The sequence below is a fragment of the Dendroctonus ponderosae genome, unplaced genomic scaffold, assembly GCF_020466585.1.
Source record: "Dendroctonus ponderosae isolate FM_Combo_2020 unplaced genomic scaffold, Dpon_F_20191213v2 Dpon_F_20191213_2, whole genome shotgun sequence".
In the NCBI taxonomy this organism is placed as follows: domain Eukaryota; kingdom Metazoa; phylum Arthropoda; class Insecta; order Coleoptera; family Curculionidae; genus Dendroctonus; species Dendroctonus ponderosae.
In genome coordinates this window covers 9267938-9286753 of record NW_026018165.1, presented here as the reverse complement: position 1 = coordinate 9286753, position 18816 = coordinate 9267938, and the positions used below count along the sequence as shown (strand labels likewise).

Genomic DNA, 18816 nt, shown 5'->3' with positions numbered 1-18816 from the left:
AAATGCTATAATATTCCCTTTTAAGTAATTTTTGTATATTTAGATTCATATTATTTATTCAACATGTTGCAACTTACCTGTACACCGATATTACTCCTAATATTTTCAGGTACTGCAGCAAGAACGCTTTGAAAACATCTGAGAAGTGCCAGAACTGCAAGACGCTGCATATCTGGATGGGTAGAGCTCAAAGAAAAAGGTTCCACTAGATAAACTATAACTGAGGGAGCTTCACGCTCGTCATCATCATGTAACATATCGGATATACTGTTACCGAAGCTGGGTATGTCTTTTAAACCATCACCATCTAAACATAAAGAAACGTTTATAATTATAAATAATGTAGTTGTTTGGTTGGAAATGGTTTATTCCCACAAAACGAATGCAATTCCCCCGATTTATTAAAGCCGTTTAGAATAAATTTCCGCATTAAATGAGCCTAATTTATAAAACATAAGTTAATATATTTCACGTGTAGTATAGTATTTGGAGACTCTCGATGGCTCTGCGGATTATGACCCAAGTAAGATTAAGATTTTCTGTAGTTGGTAAACACACAAATTAACGAATTTAGACGAAAGTGAATGAATATACCACAAGAGTGAATCTACTCATAACATTGAATGAGAACAATCAACGAATGATGCAGGAAATTACCGAAAGTTCCAACTTATTTCCTCTATATGATCAACATACCTTGGTCGCTTTTAGGTGTAGATGGTGCCTTATCCTGAGACGAGAATGACTGTGAACTATTATTCGGATCCGGAGTGCTTGGTGGAGGCATCGGACTAGGCGCTGGCCGTTCCGAAATATTGTCACTAGGCGGATCTAGTAGAGTTTTATCCATAGGAACTTGTTGCAGGTGTGGAGCCAGATGATGTTTGCATACTTGGGCATACAATTTAAGCATTTCGCTGGCTTCACCATCCCCAAGCAAATTGAACCATTCTTCAACTGGTTCATTGCCAATTTTCATTTTTGCTGTTTTACCGACTCTTAAAATGCCGTCCCTAAGTACTTTAGTAATGGGACTATGCCTGCCAAGCTTGCAGATTTCGTATGACGCTGATAATTCCTGGAAAATAAGACATATTATTAATTATGTTCAAGGCAAAATCAATGAAACAGTCGTCGATCCACAGAGAGAAGCAGAAAATATTATAACTCGAAATTCAATTGAGCGATTGTTCGGCGTTCTAAAAAGACGTTTTTCTGTAAAATATCCTGGTGTGAGAGTATGTCTAGATACAATAAAACCGCTTATAATCGCATGTGCAGTATTGAATAATATACCACAAAACATGGATAAACCAAGTGCAATTCCAGACCCCAATTTTTAGTTTGATGCAAAAGAAATGACGTTTGGTCAACCGGCGTTTCACCCCGGCTTTTATAATACCCACCCTAAGACCTCGAGAAATGCCCAACATACCTTAAAGAAAGTCTTTACTCGAGGCAAAATAGCTTCGTTATCAGGGGCCACGACTACGTAAGCCACATCCCGGGAGTAAGAATATGGCTCCAACATTAAGCTTTCCCACTGTTGCAGAGCATAAGGAGATAAACACAGCCAATCTTTGTCATGCCCTACTATCACTGAGGGAATTGGTTGAGGTTCACAACGGTCATCCGTACCTAAAAAACAAATGAAGCTTACTTTTAAGCAATAATCTTACTTAATAACGTTCAATTTAGGGTTACACTCCGGATTTAATGACGAAATTTACGAAAAACCTTCACGCAGCACAGTCAGCAGCACATACACAGGTTTATAAATTATACATACCTCTTCCAGCTAATCTATGAAATTGTCGCCATGTCAATGGACCTTTAACGGCCGAAGGTGCTTCCCACAATCTTGTTTGGCATTTCTTTTGAATAGCATCTTGCAACAAGGGCTGGAGCGATTTCATTACCCTTACAATGTCTTGATTGCACTGAGGCCCTGGTGCTCTCAGATAAGGCCACTTATGTACTCCGAAGGAGTTGTTCAATTTTGAATGTTTATCGTTCTCCATCTGGAAGTGATAGTTTTTTATGAAAACTTGTAGCATAAAAGCGAGGATAATTTAAACCTACCTTGCACATGCCCAGATTTTCTAGCAAGTTTTTACTCTGTTCCAGTGCTATGCTGGTAACCTCGTTACTGTCCGAGTATTCCAAATAATGAAGAGGATTAGAGTACACTGCTCCTTTCGAATGTTTAACATAGCGCGCAGCTCGACACAAAGCATTCGCCGTACTTGGTATGAACACCAGTTGGTCACAGATTAAATTGACAACGTTATGTGGTATAGATTCCAATTGGTCACGATCTATTGTTGCATCCGATTTCAAGCAGTTCAGCGAAGTTAGCAGAGACGCCAACGAGGACTTCTTCCGTTCGCCGGGGTCTTCTGCTATTCCTAAGATAGAGAAATATGTTCTTATATATTCAATGTCCACTTGACATGGTACAGCACAATCAATGTTACCTGATACATCCTTTAAAAGTAGGAGCAGGCACTAGAATTATTGAATGTCTAATTTCCGATATTTTACACATGCAGGAATCCAGAGGAACAAGTCGATTTATTATAAAAGAACCCCTTCAACATAGTTTTTTTTGTGATTTGCCTTGTGCCAGTTGTAATTAATCACTGGCGGAACCAACGCGATTTTTCAATGTTTTAAATTACGAAAAATAGCCTTATTTAAATAAAACACTGTTAGGTTATACGAATAACAATTACTAATATTCAGTTTGCAACTATAAAGTAATGTAAACAAAATGTTCAGAAAATTTTGAGAACTTATTCATAATCACATTCTCAGTAAGGAAAAATTAATAATTGTACCTGTTATTTCCATTTCATCTTCGTAAAACAAACCGCTTCCGTAAGCAAGTCGCCGATTAACAACAGCTGAAAAACCACAACTACATCGGATCTGGTCTTCCTCTGAAGCGCCGTGATGTTGAGGAGACATCATACTTCCATAGGGAGGCGGTTGCCCTAAACCTGGATACGGACTAGTGGGTTGTGCACTTGCATGGAGCTTATCACTATGTGAATTGAGCAGATAAATGCCCGAATCTGCTCCACGAATATTTCCAACGACCTAAAAGCATAGAAGAATTTCGTTTCTCCACCTCTAAACATTAGCATTGAAATGGCCATATTCAAGGAGCTAAAAAGTATTCATAATATAGTGGTATCTCTTTACCTTAGGACTTGCATTACAAACGCAGAGCGTACAACTATCGAAATTGTGATCCCTGAAGATATTGAAAGCGGTGTCTGTCAGAAGAATATTAAGTACCAATGAACTGGCCTCTGGTGTACGGTGGTTTGGTTGAGGTGTCGGTACGGGTTCCACAGAATTAATATTCTTATTGAGATAGGAAGATGTGGTTGAATTAGCTGGCGACGGCAACTCATAAGGTGGTGGAGGTGGTCTGAAACCTAAGTGAAAAACTGGCTTAACACATGCTTACTATATAATTGTGAGGTGTAAATAAAGCCAGAAGAATTAATGAAAACTTAACTTACCAGGTGGGTGTAATGGACTAGGTGGAAATATTCCAGCATTTGGATGAATATTATTGGCCATTGAAGGCGTAGGTGTTCGATTCCTGCTATTGAGATTATTCGAAGTATTATTGTTGTTATTACTACTAGTTGTGTTATTATTGTTCGAGTTTTGTTGGTGCTGTTTGTTATTTTCCATATGTTGTACCCATGAAGGTTTGTATGTACAATTGCCGGGAACAGAAAGTGGTTGTACTTGACTGGGAAGATTATTCAAAGGTGCGTATTTACTACTTCCGACCATCTTACAGCACAATGAAGGTTTAAAAACATAACTCCAATCATCTGAAACAGAACGCACACTCATAACTCATAAGCAAACACGTTCTCACACGAATGTTTCGAAGTTCTACGAAATTTAATAGACAACTACTAACCTATATTCTCCTCTTGAGGACTACCCATCATAGGATAAATATTTTCTTGTTTTACTCTCACTATTGTTATATCAGGATAATCTTGCTGGCCCAAGTCCAGTTGGCCACACGGGGAAGCAATTGGATTGTGTTCCAAACTGGGTGGAGTTGGAAACATTTTACTAAGCTCAGGGGGCATACCAACATTAGGACAACCTCCTAAGTTGGTCTGACCATGACCTGAGAGGCGTTTAGTCGGAATGGTATCATCATGATGCAGCAGATGGTGGTTGGTTGTGGGACCCGCTGAGCCGGGAGGCGTCTGAATTTGTATCTGCGGAAAGCACTACGATAAGAGAGAAAGAGGTGTGAAAACATAGACAACACAAACAGAACGTGGTTATAGTAAGCATAACACTTAACAAAATGAGCTTGAGATATACAGAAAACTGATTAAAAATTAATTTATCTTCATTACATAAAACAAGCTGTTGACCTGATGCACAGTGTAGTCCAGTAGGATTAGATTTTTCTGGTCACTAAGAGAATAAAGATGAAGAGGAAATATTTCCCGCTGTGGAACATTAATTAAATAATTGAAGAATGTGCGAAAAACAGTTTTTTTGCTCATAACTTTAGAACCGTTGATGCTTTTAAAAAAAGTTTAATACTTTTTTTCCTATTAAAAATACCTACAATATAAGATAAATTGAATTAAAATCCGTTCATTTCCTTACTCAAAAAATGCCAATTTCAGCGTTTTTTTAGATGTTCTATAATTAATTTAGTTTTGCTTTTAAAAAATCTCACTATACCTTTTTTGAAGGTCTTTCTATATTAAGTGGTATAAATTGTAGCTTAAAATATTCATAACTTTTTGCTCATTCATTGTTCATTTGTTATATAACAAGAGCTCTTGCCAGATTCTAAATAAGTTTTTGGACTTCGAAGATACTTCTTTGAGGCTATATTTTACTCGTAAAGAGTTATACTACTACGTACAATAAAGGAAAATTTTATTACTGAATGATAAATTGTTTAAACATTAAGTTGAAAATCAGGAATTTGTGAGCCGCGCTTTCAGCTGTCCCGCGACTGAAATTGTCACCGTCAACCACGTACCTACAAAATTCCTGATTTTCAACTTATGTTTAAACAATTTACCATTCAGTAATGAAATTATTTATAGTTATTGAGATTAAAACGGCGAGAAAACTTTAAAAAATCGAAATATAAGTGAGTCATGGGCTACATTTTAAGCCATTTGAATGTGCAAAATACTTACAACAAAAGCAAGTAAATTATTGTTTTAAATTGACTGGATTTCAATACAATTTAAAAACATTTATGACCAGCTAGTATTAGCAAAGACTATCACATGAACATATGCTTTATTGCCACAGAAAAGTTCACAAATTTTATGAACAAGCTTCATCATGAGGGCTTAAGTATGTGTTCCAATTTGAAAAGATCAAAAGTAGTCAAGTAGTATAAAGTATCAAAATTTAACAAAGTAAACATATATGTAATTATGAATTAATTCCAGGACTTAATTATTTAATTTTCACGATGATGTAAAACGTAAGATTAAATTGCAACAAACATTTACATGTAAGGGATAACAATAACTAATTAAACTTGCAAAATATGTAAATCTTCTTACATATTTTGTTAATACAAATTTTTTAAATATTCGCATATTAAAATTTTTCTGTTGAACAAAAAAAAAATTACTGACAAAATGTTAATTATTGTAAAATACAAGCAGTCAAAACTAACCAAGAGGGACATGAAAATAGCTGTTTCGACATTCTCCATTTTCCAGTTTTAAAGTGTAAATTTCAAGCATTTTTCCAAGGTATATTCTAATGTGGGGTAAAGTATTTAAAAGCTTTTATGTTTTCAACATTAAAATAAACTGAACTAAAAAAAATCTGAGTAATATGAAAATACTTGAAGACAAAATTAAATTATGAAAATGTGTGATGGAGGCAAAATCAAGTAAAACGAATAACTATTAAAGCATAGAGATAATCATTAATTTACCAAAACATGTAAAAATTATTTCAATATAAAATTAATGTGCATGCTTAAAGTATCCCTTCAATGATGCAATTATACGATATTGAATATGTAACTGTTTAATTGAAAAAAATGGGAACGTTCTCCTGTTAAGATTTTCTGAAAGAATATTCCAATTTATTTAGTTGACAACATTTTTCCAACTTCCCAAAAACGTACTATTTACGTTGTACTTACGGCCTCGTCGCTACTGGTATAATCAGAATTATCAAAGATCTGCTCCAAATCTTTGTAGGAAGGTTGCAATCCCTCACTCGTAAACAAAATATCTTTCTTGTCTTTGGGTTCTTCTTTGATAGGGGGAGTTCGAATAAAGCCGTCAATTTTACAGTTGGGATTACTTCCATCTTCTTCAAACTCGTAGGGATCACCCGGACGCTTAATTCCGTGCGATTGTTGCATAGATCTCGATGAATCCATTTCGGACTAAGGTGAAAGAAAATTTTTAACACACAATCGCTCAAACTAATGCCTGTAAATTTACCATCGTTCCTGGTTCTTGCTTAATTTCCATCTTAATGGTATTATTCATGTTATTTATATCGCTACATTGACTAATTCCATTATGATGGTACAACGTGTATAGATCAACTCTTTTTCCAAATCTGCTGTCTTTGCTATCAGGCTTGAATCGTTTCACTGGAAGATTCAACCATGCCTCCTGGGTTGAATAGTCATATAGCATATCTAATGTATGTTCCTCTTCACCAAGCGCTACTTCATACTCTAAAAAAGTATTTTAAATAAATTTCATAAATATTAACTAACTAATATTTTGCTACCTTTAGTAAAAAGCAAAGGTCGCTTTAAGTTTAACAAACTGTTGCTCTTATCACCGTCATCGGTTGCTCTTTGCTCTCCCATTTTGTTCTCCGAGTCACATTTTCCTTCAACAGGGCTAATAACTGGACTGTCCACACTTTTAGGTGGCAATCGCACACTATCAGGAGGAGTATGTGACTTGTCTCGAGCCAAAGATGGTGATTGATCTGATATGGGAGGATTAGGTGAAAGAGTTGGCATAGTGGCATCCGCTGGTGGCACCTAAATGTACATTATTTAGCAAAAAAACAAATCGGTTTTAAGAAATAGATTACCGATGCTGGCTGTGAATGAGGACCTTGTAACGGTGATGGAGCAACTGAAGCAGGACTTCCTACAGAATTCACAATCATGCTTTCTTGAGTTCGAGGATAGGATGGAGGTCCTCCTTGCGGCGTATATGACCCACCTAGGCATGATCTGAAAAAATAATAAATTGTTAATAAATTTAATATTAGGTGCATTGTGTAGGGATGAATCTGAGCCATTAGTTGTGTAAACCCTTCTTCCTGACATGAATTGTTTAGAAGAGCGATGGTTGCTTTTCCCTGCCGATTCCACCCATGAATACTTACTTCTACAAGTTGCAATAGAAAATGGGAGTTTTACTTCTTGTTTTCATTATTTTTTTGAGCTTGTTTTTTTGAGCATTGTAAGAGGTTTTGTTGAGCAAAAACTGGGCTGAGCATTGAAAGAGGAATATACTTGAATTATAAAACCAAAATCAAATTGAAAGTCAAAAGAAAAATGATTTATTTAAACTTGATAGCTGGTTTGCTTTGAGCATTGACAAAAATAAAAAGTTCTTGCTTCAAAATACATCAAACCCGATTAACAAAACACTTTCATCGCCTTATTGCGTCTACATATCCTGCATAGAATTTCAAAAAACTGTTAAACATCAGACTGATACACATTAAGAACGGCATTTTGTGTATAAGAACAACCATATGTGTCTAGATGTGCAGTTAGAGTAAATATATATATGTACAGTGGAAAATATATATATAACACAAATTTGCATCGATTTAATACTATATGAGATGAGATTAATAAAATTGTAATAATCCCAAAGCCATGTAAGCATTAGACGGTACAAAACACCATGTTTTAGAATTCGCAGTGTCCCCTGTTAAATTGCGAAAACCATTACCTAACAGGTGCTGGACATTAGCTTGAAGTAGAAAAAAATACCAGAATAGTTATTTGACTGTTGACTGACTTTAGTTAAAATTGTGGTGCTTTTTAATTACTCCAAGCCCAAGTCTACCCTATAGACGTTAAATGGAACAAGACAGTAGCACATTCCGCAGAGCAGCGATGCTTCTCGACCAACCTTGAGTCTGTGGTTTGCGGTGGTTGAGACGTCCCCCTGATTGGGGATGTCTGAGATGGCCTGGGCTCCGGCTTAGGAGTGGGCGATCTCCTGTGAAAAGGAACACGATTTTTTGATAGTTTTTGTGGTCTCGGTGATGTACCCAACTGGAGACTGGAGCCCAAGCTAGACGAGGACTGCAGCCATTTTGAGCTCGATGAAGAGACATATTTCCTAGGCCTACAGTTGAAACAATTATGGGGTGAACTTGATAGAACACTAAATTCCAATAAAATGCATTGGAATGAAAATAAATCGAATCGAATCGAATCAAAACGCAGAAAGTTTTCAGTTCAAGGTATGAGTTTTGGACGTGTTGCATCAATAAGCAATTCCCAATACCTATTCTAAGGTAAAGCGGGGTACGACACTTAAAAACATTACATCGTTCTTCGCATTGTTGAATAACTAATTTTGCTTATTACAACTGAAAGTAATTTGTCATGTCCGCCTTCTCGCCATCAAATTGAAATTGAATTGACAATGATTTACATCTTTGCAAGCGTTGAAATTATTGCAAATCATACTTACTTTAAACAGGTACAGATCGTTTTCCGTGTTGGCTCTACATAATCCCAGCAACCATCTTCCTTGCTAGCTTTATCGAGAAAAGCACCACTGTAAAGGCACTGCTGCCACGTTTGTTCAGCAAGAATTTGAGCGGCGGTTTGATCCCTTGACATACTATTAATATTTTCTACTGAAACGGTATGCGCTCCAGGTTGTGGTACTCGACTGTTTATTTGAATTGGAGATGGTGGTGGCGTCACCACAGTAATGGGGATGGATTCGTTTGGGTTAATGCAGTTCGACTTGGGTATGCTGAAATAAAGAAAAAAATAATTTACTGATGTACATTTTCAACCCAAATAAACATGAGTCTGTTGGGATTCGAAAAATTAACAAAATTTCGTATCAGAAATCAAAAATGTGTAAGTAAATTAGTATTTGTTAATTGGTTGCATGGTTCTTTTACCTTTCATTCGCTCTAGTTAAGTTAACATGACAGCAACCGAAGGAACTAAACATCGGATTTGTATAATCGTCCAAGTCGGTCACCAAGACATAGCACGATGGATATCTGGAAATATCAGAAAATAATAAAACTCAATATTAAGAAAAGTAAAAATAAATAAATTATATTGCAACAAAAATAGGTCGCAAAACTACATGTTATGTTTGCAAAAACACTTTGTAATAAAGGAAACCAGCGCCAGAAAATATTAAAGTTGCAAATTCTGGGGTTAATTAGGTCTAAGGCAACTCTGATTGAATTCATTTGCAAATTAAACTGTATTTACCTTCTTCGAATTAGATCCCCCAAACCATTGCACAATACTTCCGAATTTTTTAAACCAAAAGTTAATCTGACAAATGAATCATTTCCTGAATGATGCACCCGACACATTTACTCATTAAATAGTTTTCCAATTTGTTCTTTACTAGTTACGACTTGTTTCACTACAGCCAGTATGAATTAGATATTTGAATGGATTAAAAATGCGAAGTGTCGCTTTAAACTATAATACTAAAACCGTACTCAAACAATATATGTATATAAACAACCGAATACACAGTTATAATGTAACCGATTAGATGTGATAAACATGCAAGATTAAATCAAAGAAAAAAATAAATCATAATTACCTCATTTTTGAACCCTTAACAATCACTTCCACCACGCTACTATCGGTAAGCGATGAACTCTTGTCAAGTGGATAAAAATGACCCCAGTCGTCTATAAATTTTGCGGTTGTCTCTGGTGGCCTGAAACTTTGTCCCGTCAATGTTCCTGCAAGTCCGTGAGGGGCCAAAATAACTAAAAAATAAAATTCCATTAATAAAAAAATTCGTTTTTTAAAACTCAGTCTCGATAAAGAATTAGTATCATTCTTAACAAAAAACCGTAAAACAAGAGACGGACTACCGAGGTAATTGCCAACACCAAAACTTTCGTTTTATTACTAAAAACCATTTGACTTCCAAATTGAAAATATTTTTCGCTAATTACTTCGACGTAACTGAGTTGCAGAAGATTCATTCAATTTACAGTTAGCCTGCACGGCAAGAAATGAAATGACTCCTACATTTGTTCCATGTAAATGAACATTTATGAAATTTACATTAACGGCATGTAATTGGACAGAAAAGAATAGGAATGGCGCAATCTAAATAGAACTCCATAGATTTTCCCGGGCCTTATGCTGCTTTGTAATGTAAATACTGGTTCGCATTAATAATTTAGTTTAAAAAAAATCATCAACTGCTAAAAATAGGTAGGAAATGAACACAATATTGGGTTCCAAATTATAGAAGCCCCTATTTGTATAATCAATTACGTTTTCCATCAAGCAGCAGCAAAATAAACTGATATCAGTTAAACAAACACAAATAGCCCCCCCCCCCCATTCTACTAGAGTTTTAAGTGAATATTTAAAACAAATTACAACAGTTTTAATGAAGAGGAACTAACCATTGATTCCTCCAGTACTGGCTTGCGCTTCTTGCATATGCCACCTAGTTAACCTGCGCACGGCAGGATGCTGCCTCACATCTATACTTGCGCATACTGAACTTTCTCCATGCACAAAGAATGCAAATGCAAAAGACAGATGACTGGCATTATGGGGCGGAGTGGCATATGCTTCTGGACCGATCCCATTCGGATTGTCCGGATCGGAAGGATCGAAACGAGGAGCCGGGTAGTCGTATGGTTGTACAAACCATTTGCCCAAGCGAACAAAGTCCCTAGAAATAATTTACAATTGTTAAAAACTCATTTAGTCACAATGTTTTTGAGTATTATTACCTTGACAATAAACTTCGTTCAATTAAATTATGTAATGCCTTGAACAGTAGAGATCTACATTCATAGGATAGGCCACTTTCCCAGGAGCCCTGTTCACAATCTGGAAATAAAATATGCTAAATTAGTCATCTATTGACCTCGCATATGGTTTTTGGTTGCTATTCATTCAATAAATGATTTGAAAACTATTAGTCGGTGGGTGAGACAACATCGGTAACCTGAGATATTCATGAGATTCATCATTTTATCAGTTACAAAGAACAGTTTAAATGTAAGTTTTCCATGTTAACTCTCCTTACAATATACATATACGACTTACAGTCTTCAAAAAGCTCACAAGCGTGTTCTTAATTAATATCGATGTACTGTGCCAAAAACATATATCAGACTTGATTCCTTAAAGCAAATGGGCTCAAAATTACTAATATTTAAATTTTAAAAATTAATGACAAAATAAAAAACTTAAAAACGTGTGTTGAAAAAATCACCATAAAGGCTTATGATGGTTTACAGTATTTTCGTTAATCCGTTGATTGAACCATTAAAAACTTGCAGCCGTTGAAATTGGGAATATGAAAATGTATGCTAGATCAAAAGGAATACGACATAGACGTGTAAATACCTGAAAATATACGCAATTTTTAATGGCGTAAATGGGCAGTTTTAAATATAAATAATTTATTTAATGACGTAATTTACGGCTCATTTATTCATAAGGCGAGATGAAATGAATTTCTATTTGTTGCGTCTTTTTCCGCTTTTTCAAACAAAATTGAACATACCGAGAACAATGTATTTTAGGACATCACTACAAGCGCTCAATGCTATACATTTGATGATGTTAAGAAAACACCGCAGTTGAACCAAAATATAGCATTAGAAGGTTGGGAATACAAAGCACATACAATGAAGACAAAGAATTGAATGGTGCAAATAGAACATTATATTTTATATAGTTCTTCATAGACTCGCAAGCCTTGCTGACAATGCAATTTTAAAAAATAAAAAGTTCTAATACTTAATACAAGTTAGAAATACAAAAGTAAATTTAAACTATAAAGATTTTTTCACTTTTTATACCTATCTGATAAGTGAAAGGAAATGCCTAGTCAACTATTACCGAAAGTAATTTGCAAATCATGCATCAAATGCATGTGAAAAACCCGAGTAGGTATACAGAAATCAAAGTTACCAGAAAAAGAAGATGATAAATAAAAAGTAAAATTGGTTATCGAAACTAACAACGTTATATCAGTATTTGAGTTTTGCTATTAATGCAGTACCTAAATGACCAGCTAATCTGAGAAAATAAATTAGTTTTTATTAAACAATTGGTGTATCTGATTCTCCTAATTTAGATTGCTTTTTAAGAACAAACCCCCTATTTTCTCTAGTTATTCAATTATCCTAAATTTGATAAAAATATTTATCAACATTAACCATTTAACCTATTTAAAAATAGAGTGAATTATTCAAAGATTTTGTGAGTGAAGACGCAATTCTACGCAAGTATTGGATGATTAAAGATCTAAAAATCGATGGATGATAGTAAGTTAACACGACGATTTTAATGAAATGAGAGACAGTAAGCAGCTTAATAAAATTGAAATTTAAAAACTTCGGACAATTAGAATTACAGCAATTTTCGTGTACATAGTTTGATTTTTACCTACTGTATATGAAAGAAGCTGGTAGTCACTTCTACCATTTGCTACCACCGCCTAACTTCTTGCTTTTGCATATAGAAAGTAAAGCGTGAAGTTGCTTAAATTCAAGCGATAATTTACGCGTCTTTTTTCAAAAAAAGAGCCCCGCTTAACGTATGAAAAAAAGCAACAGCCAATAATAAAAAGCTCTTTTTTAATAAACAATACATTTCGCAAATTTTTTTTAGTTCTAAACTAAAAAGAAAACGATTTAAAATAGTACAGCTTGCTTAAAAGCTTGCTTACAATCGTTTGCTGGGTAATTTTTATTTTTGAGGCCTAAATTCTGTGAATTCTCCATTTTCAGATGAACATTACCGTACTTTACACATCCAAAAAAAATTATTGTGCAAAACTCGATAGTTTTGAAATCCAGACCAATAAAAGCCATTGTCATCAGTCAACTGAATTCTAAACCAGATTCCTTAGGTATTAGACTTCTCAGTTTCATCCAATCTTAACAATGGGAAGCGCACATTATTGGATTAGCGCAAAAACTATGCGTAAACCTTGACATGATTTTGCTTCTGTTTTTAGTGGATCAGTAGGTCGATCGGCTTCTGCCGACTCACGACTTAAATGCGCAATGTAATAAAAGGATGAAGAACTTTAACACCGATCTTCTCAAGTCTCGTTCTTTTTATGCCATTGTGTAATGGGTAAAAACAAACAGAGAAGATACGAAAAGAAGATATTGAAGATAACCGTTACGAAACAGCAATCAGTGAACGACATCATGTATAGAGTATGTAAAGAGAAATTGTCTAGGAATTTTAATAAAGTTTTGATATGAAAAGGATAGTGAAAGAAACTGATGAGACCAAATAACCAATAAAATTTCATAAAAGAGACATAGACAACGAAATATTTAATTCAAATAAATGTATATGTATAAAGTACTGCGATATTCTCTAGATCAAAAGACGGTCAGTCCTAACTTCTGTTAAGATTAAATGTTTGGCTCCTCTGCCATTAATATTATTTTATATAATTTTATATAATATCGGAGGATTAAACGAATTTTATAAAACTTTCCGTGTCAATCGGTTTTGGGCAAGTAAGAAACTTTTCAGTGTTTTGATACAAAAACTAGCAGAACTTTTTACTTGGTAGGTAGTTGAAATCAGTTCTATTTTGTTTAGTGGTTGCATTAATTCTTTTAGCGTAGTATTTATAGTTTTCCCCCAACAAAATTTACATGTTTCGAAATAAGCATTATTATTAATTTTAACTAAATGTCCATAAAAATCTGTAACTGATAAATATCATTTTATTTCATTAAAGTATTCTATTTCAGCCAATTCTTCATTAGAAAACTGTAACGAAAACTGTAAAGGTTTGAGAATTAATCTGTAATAAAAAGACATAATTTCCAGTTAATGTCTGAAGTTGATAAATAGCATTGTAGGAGAAGAAATTGTTTGTACAAAGACTAGGAATGTTTCAAGGATTTGCCAATAGCACGAAAATATCGGGAAGAGGTTATTTACCGCTTAATATTAACACAAAATTAAAATTGCTCAAGTGTGGTAACTTCATCAAAATAAGTATAAGCCCTTCGTAGGAACAAATCCCCAGTAAGTTTCATTAAAATCCATATTCGCACTCTCCCAATATTGGCAGTGTGAGTCCACCATTTATTAAACACTTGCAGACATTTAAATGTGGATAACTAACCCATTTTTAAATTTATCCAACAAACCAGATTAAAAAAGAGAACTGTAGAAGAAAATTAGCTGAGCTATTTTTTGCATCCAACTAGCTCTATATTGGAAAAATCATCGACACCTCCAGTCAATTTAGGGCATAAATTGCGAAAAATATACGAGGTAGGGTGCATTCAGCGAACGCTACAAGAAGTTAACTTCCTTTATACGATGACTGGTTAGTTATCTTCCAATTCGAAAGCACAGTTATTTAGTTACGGATCCATAAGCAAACCACTGCGTGCAGACCAACCTCATTGTTATAAATAAACTAACAACAAAAAGCTTGACAACGTCGCTTATCAGCCGAGTCTCATGTGATTTGATAACAATGATCGTAAAACAACAAATGCAAATTATAAAAATGTTTATTTTATCGTACCAGCTTTTACCTTGAGTTGTGTTATGACGACAAATCGCAGAAAGCACACCGCCTACACGGTGTACCAAATAAATTAAGCCGTAACGTGCGTTTAGTTTACAAACAGTTTAAGTGTTTGTTAAGTGAGCAATGTATTTAATTAGCAAGATGTTTACGGCTGTATAAATATAGTTTAAATTCAGAAATTCCAAACGAATTCCGTTCAAATCCAATGGCGATTTTCACATGCTGGTTGAAACCGTTATATGCATGTTGGGTATTTATAACATACTATGCAGTTCTGCAATAATAAATTGGTTTTAAGCATCGATATAAATTAACGCCGTATACTGTGTGTTGATAACGGCTTGAGAAAGGTGAAAAATTGCAGTGAACTTATCTACTCCTAGATAACAAACTCGTGCCCATGAACAATCGTATCTTGAATGCAAGATTAATCCGGAAATATTCAGCAAATAAAACATACATATACCTATCTATGTAAAATAATGCATATTTTGATAAGTTCTAAGCAAACTACAATGAAATATTGATAGTTAATCTCAATCCAAATTACCAACGGAAATGGCACACATAGATTGGTAAGTCGAGTAGTAAGTATGATGAAGTCGAAATATTTTCTGATAACCAGGTATTTACTATCTAATCAATGTATAAAGTCTATAATTTCAAATCCGATTTGGACTACCTTCATTGCGCCTGTTACATCAACTATTTTTAGAGTATAATTTTAGCTGATCTCACTCATGTGTGGACTGTAATTGTGTGCAAACTCCCTACCCAGGCGTTGTATAAAAACTACTACTGTGTTTGTAAACATTCAAAATATGCGTTTAATAATTATCATTCCATCCCACAGGCACAGTTCGCTCCAAAAGCTGGTATGTGAGAAGTGTGAATGGGAATTTCGATTCTCTCTTGCATTGGAAAACTTTCCAACGTGAGATTTTGATAAGATTAAAGCTGAGATCAGCTGCATCTTTACTTTTAATTTCTTTAACTTTTTGAAAAATGGTCTTGCCTACTGAAAAAACCGGTGCTTTATTTTTCTTACATATTCCGAATAAAGTGTTTTTTGCACTTAATTTTATGGATCAGCTAATGTCGAGTCAGATTTGGTTGCATATTGAAGCTTCAGTGTACAGTCTGATTTATTAATGTATAGTTCATTACCCGAATATGCTCCAATGCTTGATAACTCCAACAGAATATTAGGCGCCTGCTTTTACCCATCGAGTTATGTGAAAACCCGTTAATTGTGTGTATTTCGAATTGTGGAACTCAATTTTTCCATGTTTTTTATTCCTAATATTTTGACATTTACTAATTTCCATTCCAATTCCAATTTCCAAGTCGCTTTCCTTTCTACTGGCTGTTTTACTGGAAAAGTTTATCTAAAATTTAAAAATCCAAAGATCAATCCAAATCTGCCAAATGTCTTTAAACATTTTATATCGAGATTCTGTGGCATAAAAATGATAATTGATTAAGCACGTGGATTGCCTGAAACAATAAATCCAATTGCGATAAATTCTTCAATGAATCAATTCCAAATGCCACAAAAGATTTCGAATCGAGATTCAATTGTTCAACGCTTTAAAGCTTCAACTTGCAACATCCTAATTCCATTAAAGCCTACATTGCATAAACACTGTCCATTTCTTCGGGTGCCCAAATCGTTGGATTTAAAACAATAAACACATCAAAAAATAAACATAATTTAAAATATATGCACATGTTATTCTTTCCATTCCATAATACAAAATCGTTAAAACCGATTTGCCGGTATTTGCGAAACCAGCCAAACGCGCTTACTACATCCAAAGTCTTTTGTATAGATTGAGTTTTCCTAAAGTTACCAAATTATGGAAATTTTAAGTCGATTATAAAACGCCAAAGCTATTTTTAGTCGAAATTATTTGTTTTCTATCCCGACTACTTATTGACGATATATTCAATAGGTACGATGTAAACCACATTACTATCGATGTGCGGCGCAGTTATACCCATTATTCAGTCCTGGTATTTGATGAGAGTCTATTTTCGAATCGAAACAACTCCTTCAATAAAGGTTTCTCAATTTACGGATGATTATTTTTAGATGCTGAAGTTTAGGATTGATGTATCTTCATAAATGCCCAGGAATTGCGCGATAAATAAACAGACATCAATTTACAAGACACATACTAGTAAAACATATATTAAGAAAGGAAATTGTATATGAATATAAACACAAAACAACCAACTGACTCAAATGAATTTTAAAAAACTTCATATCAGCCAGTTTTCTACGCCTTCGCAATTTCCCAATTTCAGGAGCGAGCCTTAGTATCGAAGCTGCTCTATCAGACTCTATCCCTTTATTGCCATGGCAACGAGTTAGTTTAAAGCTGCGTTGCCAAACACCCAAACGTCCCAGATAAAATCAGCTTTAAGTTTTAAAAAATTCTAACATTTTAAATACATGAAGCGACAATTTCGCTTAATTTATTTGATTAATAGGTAGGGATTTATGGGTATGATTTCGCCTGCTGAATTATAGGATGGATAGTTCTCAAACCTTGAGACAAGGAAAATTCACGTACTTTTCAGTATCTAGAGTACCTAGATTTTTTCAAAAAAATTTACGAAGACCCACGAACATTCGTATACTCACGACATTCTACATAGAATCAATCAATACTTGATACAAACGGTTATATCTATGCAGGTGCCAACGTAAGTCAAGCCAGAATAGCTGCCAATATCCTTTAATATGCTGTTTATCGTTCACAATTGTCTGTTATATATTTTTCGTTGTTTATTTCTTTATTTTTCATAATAATGGGGTCTTTTAAGCTGGTACAATATGTTACCAAAAATTTCACTTAGATTTTTGCTCACGTACACTATATGTCAAACACTGTTTTATCTTAATTGCTTATACAATTTTATTTGCATTACCTCTAATGTAGAAATTTGCGAGTTTGATCAATTTCACGAATTAAAAAAACTACAGTCAAACTCAAATTACTTTAAAAGCTACTAGGCAATAAAATTTTCCTTAGACGCAGCATGTTCAAAGCAACATTGAAAAGTCCTAATAATGATATAGAAGAAAACATGTTTAGATAAAATGTATTAATAAAATCAACATTTTGAAGACCTTCTATCAATAACTTGCCTTAAAAGGTTGTAAATCTCCAATAACTTCAGGCTTAAACAAATTAAATAAGTGTCTTATAATTTTATTAGAACAAAACAAAAATGAGAAATTTTTGGACTAGCCAACTTGAGGGAAAACTTTCACTTGGCAGCCTTTCAAAATTTCAAAACAATTACTATCGCCAAAATTAATGTTTTCTTTTTCAAATTTAATTTTTTCTCCCAAAAAGAGTCTTGCTAAAACGTCTAGAAACTCTTGAAAAATATGGAAAACGTTTCTAAAAAATACAGTATCTCCAAAACAAAAGCGAATGCACAGTTTCTGAGCACGGTACTGGATGGAAAAAGTCAAAGTGCATAAAAAATGGTACTCACTTGTCCTCTAAACTTCTTAATAAGCCGATCGATTTTGCAAGAAACATTTCGAAATTTGATCCGAAAACCAAAATTCTTTAGACCAATTTTCACTTGGAAGACCTCCGAGAATTCAAACCCATCAATACCGACGAAAACATGTGAAAAAAATTATATCAACAATCATGATGCTTTAGTCCTACTCAAAATTCGCCTCTATTTTTTTTCTTCCAAAGGAAGATTCCCAGCGAAAAATGTTGCTCTTGATAAAACGTCCGGCAGATCAAGAAATATCCAGTGGGAATTTTTCAAAACGCGTCAGCTGAAGGGTTTGAAGTTTGGTTGATGAAGGGTTGAAACAACAACATTATATGTTGCTATTTTTGAATACCTGTTTTGTATCATAGCTGCAACCCCTCTCGGTGTATAGAAATCCGAAAACAACTGATTGGGCCTCTTACAAAGAGAACCTTAGGTTGCAGCTGGGGGACTGCTCAACTGAGGCACA

At 34.4% G+C, this 18816-nt stretch overlaps 1 protein-coding gene and 1 long non-coding RNA gene across 3 annotated transcripts in view; one reads left to right on the top strand and one right to left on the bottom strand.

The window, feature by feature from the left end:
• The window catches only part of LOC109538955 (mediator of RNA polymerase II transcription subunit 13), a 54857-nt gene that overhangs the window by 5573 nt on the left and 30468 nt on the right, over nucleotides 1–18816 (bottom strand). The window contains exons 3-21 of one of the 2 annotated variants that reach the window (XM_019906406.2): nucleotides 11017–11116; nucleotides 10681–10955; nucleotides 9855–10026; nucleotides 9184–9288; nucleotides 8739–9029; nucleotides 8169–8387; nucleotides 7108–7252; nucleotides 6793–7054; nucleotides 6495–6736; nucleotides 6188–6436; nucleotides 3950–4274; nucleotides 3534–3857; nucleotides 3208–3446; nucleotides 2841–3102; nucleotides 2083–2408; nucleotides 1790–2021; nucleotides 1436–1638; nucleotides 697–1078; nucleotides 78–307 (exon numbers count right to left, since the gene is read on the bottom strand). In XM_019906406.2, coding sequence (XP_019761965.1) covers nucleotides 78–307; nucleotides 697–1078; nucleotides 1436–1638; nucleotides 1790–2021; nucleotides 2083–2408; nucleotides 2841–3102; nucleotides 3208–3446; nucleotides 3534–3857; nucleotides 3950–4274; nucleotides 6188–6436; nucleotides 6495–6736; nucleotides 6793–7054; nucleotides 7108–7252; nucleotides 8169–8387; nucleotides 8739–9029; nucleotides 9184–9288; nucleotides 9855–10026; nucleotides 10681–10955; nucleotides 11017–11116 — 4583 coding nt within the window. The remainder of the gene's footprint in view (nucleotides 1–77; nucleotides 308–696; nucleotides 1079–1435; nucleotides 1639–1789; nucleotides 2022–2082; nucleotides 2409–2840; nucleotides 3103–3207; nucleotides 3447–3533; nucleotides 3858–3949; nucleotides 4275–6187; nucleotides 6437–6494; nucleotides 6737–6792; nucleotides 7055–7107; nucleotides 7253–8168; nucleotides 8388–8738; nucleotides 9030–9183; nucleotides 9289–9854; nucleotides 10027–10680; nucleotides 10956–11016; nucleotides 11117–18816) is intronic. The other variant, XM_019906407.2, reaches the window with a different exon arrangement.
• On the top strand, nucleotides 8384–13573 carry LOC125503506. Its single transcript, XR_007280925.1, has 4 exons — nucleotides 8384–8505; nucleotides 8748–9139; nucleotides 13030–13151; nucleotides 13260–13573. It is a non-coding gene; the product is annotated as an uncharacterized LOC125503506 (long non-coding RNA).